The 11,405-nt window shown below is 34.1% G+C and overlaps 1 protein-coding gene across 4 annotated transcripts in view; it reads right to left on the bottom strand.

Annotated features, from left to right (window-relative positions):
- Window positions 1-11,348, bottom strand: part of LOC108755360 (maternal protein tudor-like) — an 11,736-nt gene extending 388 nt beyond the window's left edge. Inside the window, exons 1-12 of one of the 4 annotated variants that reach the window (XM_018498289.1) lie at window positions 11,217-11,348; window positions 9,940-10,635; window positions 8,068-9,099; window positions 7,586-7,987; window positions 6,536-7,092; window positions 6,391-6,452; window positions 5,367-6,284; window positions 4,807-5,218; window positions 4,493-4,680; window positions 3,680-3,841; window positions 3,331-3,485; window positions 38-3,255 (exon numbers count right to left, since the gene is read on the bottom strand). In XM_018498289.1, the coding sequence (XP_018353791.1) occupies window positions 38-3,255; window positions 3,331-3,485; window positions 3,680-3,841; window positions 4,493-4,680; window positions 4,807-5,218; window positions 5,367-6,284; window positions 6,391-6,452; window positions 6,536-7,092; window positions 7,586-7,987; window positions 8,068-9,099; window positions 9,940-10,562 (7,729 nt within the window). In that variant the 5' untranslated portion in view covers window positions 10,563-10,635; window positions 11,217-11,348. Of the gene's footprint in view, window positions 1-37; window positions 3,256-3,330; window positions 3,486-3,679; window positions 3,842-4,492; window positions 4,681-4,806; window positions 5,219-5,366; window positions 6,285-6,390; window positions 6,453-6,535; window positions 7,093-7,585; window positions 7,988-8,067; window positions 9,100-9,939; window positions 10,636-10,925; window positions 11,184-11,216 lie in introns of those variants that run through there. The other 3 variants (XM_018498288.1, XM_018498290.1, XM_018498291.1) reach the window with 3 other exon arrangements.
- Window positions 11,349-11,405: the final 57 nt, after the last annotated feature.

The raw sequence follows: 11,405 nt of genomic DNA, 5'->3' as shown, positions 1-11,405 counted from the left end.
CAAAGTATATCCTCTGACTGTTTTTCTGAATGACTATGTTGTACAATTACTGGCTCAATCTTAATTATGGGCGATTCCGCTGTACAAGATAATCCCAAGGAAGAATCTGCGTTACTCGTATCTGTGTTCTCAGAATGACTTTCCAAATCATTGTTTATACTTTCAGAAATGGTTCCATTCTTTATTGAATTTTGCCTTTGAATCTGTTCGAAATTCATTTGTTCTTTTGGCAAGCATGCCATTTCTAAAATTTCGGATCTTGACTCGTTTGCATCAGATTCCATCTTAATGCATATTTCTTGTTCCACATTCTGAACTTGACTAGTATGAAGTTGCGTGTCCTGAGGCTGTGCTTCAGTCGTTACAGATAAAACTTTGTTCGATTCCAAATTCTCAATATCTCTTCTTGCATTTAATAAATCATCGATTTTCTGTGATTCTAGATCGTCAGTGGCATTTCTTATCATATTTTCAATTATTTCGTCAATGCTAAGTTCTTTTACATTGGACGAGGATGTCAAATATGGTTCGATAGAAGTAATTGCATTAGAAATCGTTTCATTTCTAACCGTGACATCTAAACCCTTCTCCATTATGACTGCACTGATAATATCTTTCAACATTGAGGAAGTACTTTCAACTACCGTAATTTCAGAACTGTCATCTATGTTCTCTTTAATTTCGCTAAAGCTTGCAATTTGCTGGTCTTTGCATTTCTCATCTATATCAGAGTTAGTCAATCCATTACATGCTATTTCATTAATTTCAAGCTTTTTCATTTGATTTATACATTCCATATCATCCGTTTGATTTAATACTGTTTTTTTATCATTTATTAATTGATACTCATGTGACATCGTTTTTTGTATTTCCATATCGACAGTATTATTTTCAGTATTATTTTCAGCAATATTTTCATCATCTGTTTCGATTATTTCTATAACCTCTGGAATATTTTCGCATTCAGATAAAAGACCAATAACATTTGTTCCGTTTAGATATAATCGAACGTGCATCGGGTCGTCTTCGTCAAGAATTTCAAACTGGAACATCGTGGCTCCTTCAGCGGCGAGTTCTTTAAATTTGTCGCAAGCTTTTTCACTCCATTCAATGTTGTTTGGTTTTTCCAGCGCGCATAGTTTCGATAAGATAGGAATATTCACGATATCCTCCGGCAGCACTCGCAATTCCTCCGTAATCGCAGAGTTGCCATAATCCATGTACAGGACCTCCGTACCCTCTTCACAATGACCGACTATTTTTGCCCTATACCAATAACCGTCCTCGGGATATCGAGCTGCACAGACCATGCCCACATCAAGGTTGTTCAACGCGAGAAAACTCTCCGCATCTCGTAAACGATCCGACATTACCTCCAGTTCGCTTATACTACTTTCGGCTTGAATCCAGAACTCGTTTGGACAGTTGATGTGACTGACCATCACATTCGGCGAATTCTCTTCACCGAGCGGTGGCAATCTCTCCTCTATAACTGGCAAATTTTGCTCGCACATATTACCAAGAATGTCAGCGACATTTTGGCCGTCCAGGGTTAGTTTCACCAACGATGTTTCTTGGTCTTTCAGAACGTCTAGGAGGAAAATTGTCGCGCCGTCTGCCGCGAGTTTGACGAATTTTTCACGTGCTTGCTCAGACCATTCGACGACTTGCAATGGCAATTCCAAGCAGCACTTTCGCGACAAAGGCGGTATACTCGCTAGATCTTCTGGAATGGTACGAATTTCGGTGGATATTGCGGAATTTCCGTAATCGATGTATATTACTTGCGTGCCATTATCGTCATGAGAGACAATGCGCGCTCTATACCATTGTTCGTCCTCAGGATACTTGGCGACACACAGCAAACCTTCTTTCCTTTCTTCAATTTTCGGAAACATATCGGCGACCATGAATCTATCCGCCATTACTTCTAAATCAGCAACTGATTTTTCTTCCTGAACCCAAAATTCGCTCGGTGAATTAATGTGGCATACGAAGGCTGAGTGCGGATCCAGTTCAAGATCGACTATCTCATTTACGAGTTCCTGCTCGGTATTAATTATGATGGCATGTTTCTCTTCGACTAACGTCTCGCTAACGCTATTGTTGTCTATGAACAGTTCTACGCGCTTAGGCATAGTATCTGCTATTATCAGAGCTTGAAGACTCTCCACTGATGTTACTATGTTCTGGAATCTCTCGCAAGTCGACTCGCTCCAATCCTCCGTATCTACAGGAATAACATCAAGTCTGCATTTAAATGCGAATGCTTCTAGGTTCTTCCAGTCGTCTGGTATCTGTCGAATGTTGCTCGCCTTGTTATCTATGACATCAGTATTACCATAGTCTATGAATCGGACAGTTGTGATATCTTCATCTGCGTCCAATACCTCCGCGCGGTACCAGAGATCGTCAATCGTATAAACGGCAACGCACAAAGTGCCTTCTTCCGGTATACCATCTATCGTCAAAAAATTGGAAACCTCTAGCTGAAGTTGTTGTTGTTTTTCATTAAGAGCTGTCATCTTATCCATATACTGCAACCAGAACTGACTTGGAGAATCCACATGAGATACACATACGTCGAATCTGCCAGGTGTTATTTCGTGTATCTGAGATGCTAGTTGAGGTGCTAATTCAAATGTTTGTTCTATTTCTACTAAATTCAATGAACGGAATTTATCGCTGAGTTTTTCTCCGTTTTCAATTAAATCGACGATCCACTTTTTGTACACGTTGTAAAATGTAGCCACAAAATCTTTACTCATCAAATGAGTTTGCAATATATCTTTCTGTTCAGCCTCAGTGCCAGTAAGAGATACGGACAACGATACATTTATGGCTAATTGGTGAGGTTCATAAAATTGCGGTTCCAAAATCATGAGTGAGTCTAGGGCAACTTCTTCCGAATTGCCGTAGTCAATATAATTTATATAGGCCGTCGTTTCGGTAAGGCTAACGATTTTCCCTCTGTACCATTGGCCGTCGTCTGAATATTTCGTCGCGCATAATAAATGAATTTCTGGTTTAAGATTTTGGCCAGAACTAGCATAATATTGTTGAAGATCTCTCGCTAGTTTAGTCTCAAGATCCACATCCAAATATCGTTGCAACCAGATGTTAGTAGGATGATCCGTATATGATACAAAGACATTGTGAGTTGAACTTAGAATGGGCATTGCACGTACGGGTGATATCTTCTCTTCAGTATTAATTATCCCATTACCGAATAGATCGTACAATTTTACGATAAGTCTATATAAATAAAAGTTAATATCCATTAATCATAAACTTGTTTGTATATTTATAATTACAGTAAAATTTACAAACCTGCTATTATTGACTTCTTCCACATAAATTAATACTTCTGTGCCTTCAAGTTCTTTCAATTGTTTATCTGCATTGGGCGACGCTGTTACATTTTGTAGAGAACATTCTAATGCTTGATTTTGCATGGCTGCGAGCTCTCCAGGTAGAGCCAAAGCCTGAATCATCATTACATTGTCATATTAATAATAGAAACTAATGAATATTAAAATTATAAATTTATTTATTCGTAGTTTACAATTTCTACCAGGTTCAATATGTCATAATTTTATACTGCGACATAATGTATGGTATTAACTTGCTTGATGGAATCAATTGTAGTTTTTATAAATATCTGTCTATGAAAACTCACATTATCCAAAATTTCATCGTACATCCCGGTATCAATGAGTTTTACATCAAACCCGATGGACCGTGTACAGTTAATCACTACAGCTCGTCTCCATGTTCCATTTGTATTGACTAAACAACCCGCGGCAAGACATAATTCGCGGGTTGATAATCGCGGCATCACCTGACATTATCGTAACTTCTCTTTATCAATAAAATTCGCTTAAGTTCATGCGATCGATCGTTAGGTTGAGAAGATATAAGCTATTTCGATTAAATTATTGTTATTTTAGGAAATTTGAATATTATGATGAAAAATTTTTAAGGATATTATGTTAAGGTTGATTTTTAATTATGTAGCTGTTAATACCATACATCGTGCAATGATATTCAAGACATTTTATTTCATGGGACTGGAATTAAATATTATTAAAATCTTAGAAAGGTACGATTCGATTCATTCATAAATGTCGGACTGTCATAAATTATTACATGATTAATCAGATTCATGGTGTTAGTCAATTTTTGTGTTAAACAAAATATTAAATTTTTATATACATGAAATATTTTCTTTTCCATCACCATAATAAATTACATTTAAGAATCATAAAGTTCAAGAAACAATTTCAAATTTGTTCAATCATTTAGGAAATTGAAAAAAATTGTTAAATATATTTTGTTTGTTATTAAATAATGACAAATACCATTGTTTTAAGACAAGCTGTTAGTTCATGTTTGTTAAAAAATGGAAAGATATTTTTCTAGTTTTCTATATTTTATGAACGATATGTGTGACAGAATATGATTCACAGCTGAAATACACTTGTATTAATACCTTTGTATCTTTATCAGCCATATATTGATCGACAATGTTTTCACATTTTATGGCAGATGGAAGCTGAACATAAAACTGTGTTGTGCTTTCTACATTAGAAATTCTCATTTTGAGAGTTTGACCACCCAAGAGACTTATGTCCACTCTTTCTACATCATTGAACTCTTTTTCTTTTATGTCAGATGTTTCTGCAATTAAAATATATAAAAAATATATTAATCTTTTATATAATGTAACATTTATTATAAAATATTATCTCTTATAATGTAATGTAATGTGCATTGAAATATAATGGATTTTGAAATAATTCTTACCACTAACTGTTTCAATTTTTGTAGAAGCAGCAAGATTTTGTTGTATTAACATACTACTCACATCTTGTCCATTACGATTTAATGAAATTATATATAGATCATCACTAAAACTATGAAATGTGCATTCATATTTGTCGGCGTTAAAGCATGCATCAAGCGCGTTATTATCCACTTCGGACCAATTCGAATTATTATTAGGTCCAATATCTTTTAAGGAACAAAGCACTGCTAATTTAGGCAGCTGCATGAATTTCTTCTCAACAGGATAGATATTACGTCGATCTACGCTTGCGCAATTTCCAAAATCTATATACCGAACTACATATGCATCCATTAGAGTATCAATATTCACAACTTCCGCTCGATAGAAAGCTCTATCTTCAGAAAATATAGCTATGACTGCTGAACCAATCTAAAAAAAAGCAACAGTTTTATTTTTATTTATTCGATTACAGTACTGCTTTTCATAAGTATATATGAATCTGTTCTTAGAATAAAAATAATAAATCTGATGAAGTAGACTAAATATATTGAATAGAATATATAAGAATAGAAATTACCTCCAATTTATGTGTTACAGGTTTACTATTATTAGTATAGGTTTTTTGAATCTCGCTCATCATTGTTTTAAATTCTGTTTCTTTAGATAATAGTTGACAATATAACTTATTAGGATTAATAAACCATGTCACGACTATATCATGTTTAGATTCAGGCTCATATAAAGTTGTTTGCCATTTTGAGTCAGGAGGAGCATACTCTGTAACCATTCTGTTTTTTGTCACAGTATTAAATGCTTTTTTATTTGTTGCAGTTTGTTTTGCTTTTGTCAAATCTGCGATTGTGCAAAACTCTTCATTTATATACTTAATATTCGATACATCATCAACAACTTCACGTAATAGTACTTTATACATTTTGTTTTCTTCTAAAACAAATTCCGCCTGTAAAGATTTCCCATCAGTCTTCTCCAAGAAAATCGTATGTTGCTCTTCCTCATTGCCCGTATTTGTCAATCCGAGCAGTTTACAACGTACTGCTTGCATTGGTAGTTTTAGAAATTCTTCTAAAATGACTTTAATGTTTATAAAGTTGACTAATTCGGTATTTCCATAATCAACAAATTCGACAGTCGCGCTGCTCTCTTCTACAGATTTGATTACCGCTCTGTACCATTTAAGATCCTCTGAGTATTGAGCAATACAATATGTACCACTTTGTATTTCAGAAGCTTGCATTGTATCTCCACCATTCTCATAAATTGCAGCTATACGGTCCATAACAGAATTTAGTTCTAAGCATTCAGGACTTAACTGAACAAAAAAGTCCAACGGACTATTAAGAAACACAACTTCGCAATTCTTCACAGAACCAAGAGTAATATCAATTTTCATGAGTTGAGATTTTTTGCTAGCAATAATATTGTCCTGTAGCCCATTGTTTGAGTTATTTCTTTCCCATGATTCACACTCAGTTGTCTGTAAATAATATAAATGCACATGTAATATTTTATAAATATTGAAAGCTATCAAACATACATTTTATGATATTTTATAATTTAATTATAATTAATTTTGTTTCTACCTGATTGTACATAACATCACTTGTATTATCTTCTTTCCTGAATTTATTATTGCTGTCATCACCTATATTTAATAAAATATATCGTAAAATCACCTTTTTATATTATACATTAAACATCAAATACATATTTATAAAAATTAAATACCATTAAATTTATCGTTTCTGTAATTAGCCTTATAAGATGGCTTTTTGTCATTCCAATTTGAAGTTTGCCACCTGTCCGATGCCCCACCATTGCGGTTTCCCCTTCGGTTATCGTTAAAATCATTACGTTTAAAACCACCTTTCCCTCGTCTATCATTATCTTTGGACGAAGTATCTGAATCTTTATCGCTATTTTTATCAGAATTATAACGGTTATATTTCCTTTCATTGCCAGAGAATCTATTTCCATTATCGCGAGGGGTTCCTCTATTAAATGAATCTTTGTTAAATGAATTTCCATCACCCTCATCGTATTTGTTATATGATTTCTCTCTATCAAATCTATTGTTCGTTGATTTATCTTTAATAAATCGATCGTTCTGTGAACTGTCACGATAGGAATAAGTGCCGTTTCTCTCACGTCGATTATCATATTGTTTTTCTTGAGACGATTCATCTCTCCAATTATTTGATTTATTGTCTTGGAAAGGCTTAGCATTTTGGTTACGATTCCAAGAATCCAAGTTACTTCTTTTATTATATTTATCTTTATCTTCACTAAAAGAAATACAGCTGTATTAAAATAATTTTATTTAAATACGTTAATAAAAAAAAAATGACAAAAAATTATCAATTATATTAAATATTTATTTATAAAGAGAATTGACAAGTCATTAAAAATTGAAGCAAAATTTAATGTAATATAAAAATTATATAAAACAGATTGTACCATAAAATGCCAATATTTTTTAATATAATGGAATATAAATATTTATAGCTTAAATTAAATACATAATTTTATATCATAATAAAATATACATATGTTACGCATTTTTTCTAGATTTTCATATGAGATTTGCATATAACAAATTGTATGCAATAATTTTATGAAGCTTGTGAATAATAATAAATATATTATTATTCGTGACAATTAATGTTGTAATGCAATTCGTAACGAGAAATGTTTATTTTAATTTTAATATCAATGTTCATTGAATATATTTAATTTTCATATCAATATCGTTTCAAATTAAGGATTACGATTTATTACCTTTGAAATTCATTCTTTACAGAATGCTGAACTTCATTTCGTGAACTTGTAGAATTTTCGGTTTTATCGCAGAATAAATTGTTTAATAATTGAGGATGAACGCTTCTCATTGTATCAAATTCGAATAAATCAACTAATAGGCCATTGGGTTGTGCAGCAACTACTTTCATGTAAAAACGTTTCTCAAGTGTTAATCTTTCGAAATGATTGGAGACTTCCTGATCTAATGAAAGCACCTCATAACCATTCAACGCACACTGTATAGCTTGTGCAGGCAATTTTGTTACTAAGTCATCATGAATTACACGAAGAGATATTGCAGGTAATACCTCTTCGTTTCCATAATCAACATATACTACTTTAACTTTGTCTCCAACAATGCCAAGGATTTGTGCACGATACCTAGAACAAAAAAAGTACATGGAAGTCATCATCAACTCAGAAAACAATAGTAGAGAACATTGTACTATTTCAAAATATACCATTGTGAATCATATAGAGCTGCACAGGGTTGTCCTGCTTTCAGTTGTGCTATATTTAAAGTAGACGCAGTTTTAGCGTATTGCGTCAAGCCAGCCATTATTGATTCGAGAGATTTTACTCCACTGTCAAGTTGCACAAAGAATTTTTTACACGATTCTACATAAGAAACGTACACAACTTCCTGGAAATCTTTTGTTAATCGTCTTAATTGTGGATACGAATATGTTATCGGCACCATTGCAGCTGGTTCTGGGAATGCTTTCTTCAATAGGTCCTTTACATTAACACCATTGTCGTACAAGTCACCATACTGAATCAACGGTGGTCCTTCTGGTGGACGGATATGTAGAATAAGTAATCTTCTGTATACTAGTTCCTTAAAATACTCTTTCATCTCCTGTGTGATAATTAATTCTTTTAAGCCACTTAAGGTAAATCGAATAGAGAGCACCTTGGGATTAATATATTCAGGTGGCAATTGAAAAATATCTGTATATGGTAAAACTTCTGTATGGCCAAAATCGACGTAATAGAGTTTACATTTACGCTCCATAACAGACATTACAACCGCCCGACATAGTACTCTCTCTCCTCCAGGATCCTTGTAACGTCCCAAGCAAACTGATCCTGGTAATGGTGGTTCTTGCAATGGTTTTTTCGGGTGATTGTTTATTTCAGTCATAAGACAAGTCAGTACATCTCTCGCACTTTCAATTTGTATAGAAAATTTTTGCGGGCCGTCTTCTACATGCGATATGAACACATCATGACGTGAGCCCACCTCTAATACTCGTGATTTAAACACGAGTGCTTCTTGAACGGGCGGCGGCGGATGCTGCAATATCGGTTGAGCAATATGTTTAGGTTGATTTACATTAGGAGAAAAAGTCTTGTGGTATATCCCTTGTACATTGGCATTATGATTTGGATTTTGCATCATTGGCATAGCTGCAAAGTTATTCACATTGCCTTTATTTTGTTGTTGATACGGTATTTGTTGAAGCATTCGTGATTGCGGCGTATGTTTTGGTCTATAAATATTGAAAAATGATAAATTATTTAACAGTGTACAAAGTAGTCTTTTATTTTCTGTCAGCCATGTTAAATTTTGCATCTTTCATCAGCAACCTGAGTTTGTGTTAATCAGTCAGTTCTTATATTTAAGACCATCTTAAGATAAGGCAATTAGAGTCACACATATTAGCATTTTAAGACATTGCTTGAAGTTGTCTTAAAATAAGAACCGATTAAATAATAGCCTTTGAATTTTAGTGCAGATTTTTATGTTAATTGTACCAGATTGTATAGAAATCTAAAAAAAATCTTGTAGAAGTTTTTTGCTATTATAGAAATCAGATTGTACATTTACTTTTGTTTGTAAATTCAAATTTATTAGAAATGAAATTTAAGTCAATAAGAAAAATCAGAAATTTCTATTTTCAATCAAAGCAGATCTTAGTATTTGACTTAGTATTTTTCATATATAAAGCAAATATATTTTTTAATTAAATTAGAAAATGTATTTGCAAATTTACATATGAATATTCTGAAGCAAGGTGCCTTTCCATGCCGACGCTCGACGATCATTTTTGGCGTCAAAATAAGTGATGTGGTAGAAATTGATGAATATTAAGCATCAATTTTAATCACGTGATCTATTGATACTGAAAATAAACATTGAGCATCAGCATCAAAGACATCTTTAAGATCTAGTTTGAATGAAGATCTAGAAATCTTTTCTTTATTTGATTAAATTTATGTACCAGAATTCATAATCAAAATATCAACTGTGCCTTCAAAGTTCAACGGCTGGCAGAAGATTAAAAATATATCTCATTAAACCTAAAAAAATTAATTATAAAAACTTATACCTAAACATATCTTGCAAAGTGGCTGGTAAAGCCATACGTTCCTTGACCAATAACTCGCTGAAATCTTCGTTATTGTACCACAGTTTAATCAGGCAATGATTATTCATCATCTGAACCAATGCTCTGTAATCATTGTAACATAGACTTTTTTTAATTGACTCAATCGTTCTATTATCCCAAGCACCATTTGCAGGCAATACATTAAGCAATGTAAATTCAGTTGCCATCGCTGGATAAGCTTGTAGAGGTTCTGCTCCACGTATGTTGTCCAAGAGATGGATATCATTCAGTGATAAAGTCTGTATGTTGCCGTAGTCAATAAACTGTACAACAATCATGCCATCAGGACGTACACTGACTATTTTTGCTCGATAGTAACCTTCGGTCTGAAATCTAGCACAGCATAACGATCCAACCATCAATCTATTAGTTTTAGATGGGCAGCCATATCCTTGGTTAAACTGTTCTATCAGAGGAAATATATACTGCTCGATGGCAATGCCTGCCTGTCTGTCTACCTGGGCCCATATCTTCAAGTATATGTCGTCAGCTTCTACATGAGTGACATAAATGACGAGTTCAGAAGTTGATTGCTGGCTCATGTTGGCTCGCTCTGGCAACATTTTTTTTAGGTCAAATGACTTCTTATTTGTGTCAGTCTTGTGGATTATATTTCTTGCTTCTATTTAGAGACTCCTGCAATATCGATATAGGCATAGTTACTCCACAAGAAACAATACTATCTCTCCTTCATTTGCAATGCAGAGAGACGAATGTTTTGATATCGCGAGTATTGAATTATATCTCATGCTGATGTAGGCGAAATTTGTATGAATCTACACGGCTAAAAGATCATGCAAAAGACAATGTGGCGATCGAATATTCTCGTTTCGATTCGGATGACAAAATCTCGAATTATCGGCAACTTGACGCGATTTCGCTGTTTGTTGGTTCGTCGTTTCTAGCTCGTAACATTTCAACGTTACCTATCACGTCTTGTTTTCATGTCTTCCAAATGAAGTTCGTGAGCACGTTCCACTTCATTCAGCCTCTCCTTCTTTTCCTCTTCTACCCGCTTTCGCTACCGAGACTCGAGAGCCGGGCGATATAATTACCGAAACAATCGTGCCCTTGCTGTCGACTCTTTCAGCAAATGAATGAAAAACCGTGTTTACAACGCACACTCCAATCGACAATGCAGACACGTAACTTCTAACAGGAGAAAAAAAAATTCGCAAACGAACGGGACATAAAGCGCACGAATGTTGTACAGGTACCTGAAATTCAATGCAAGTCTCGCATCGCTCTTTTTCGATCTATCTCATCGTCGATGATGTAAATCCGTTATTCCAGCAAACGTACAAACACGTTCTACGAAAAACTAACCACCTTTGGCGCTTATCCTTTGTTTTAATGCGGACAATCTACGAATGGATTTTTTTACGTCATCATAAGTGTCAAGAGGG

The sequence above is a fragment of the Trachymyrmex septentrionalis genome, unplaced genomic scaffold (genome assembly GCF_001594115.1).
Source record: "Trachymyrmex septentrionalis isolate Tsep2-gDNA-1 unplaced genomic scaffold, Tsep1.0 scaffold87, whole genome shotgun sequence".
Lineage (NCBI taxonomy): Eukaryota > Metazoa > Arthropoda > Insecta > Hymenoptera > Formicidae > Trachymyrmex > Trachymyrmex septentrionalis.
This window is presented reverse-complemented; position numbering and strand designations above follow the sequence as displayed.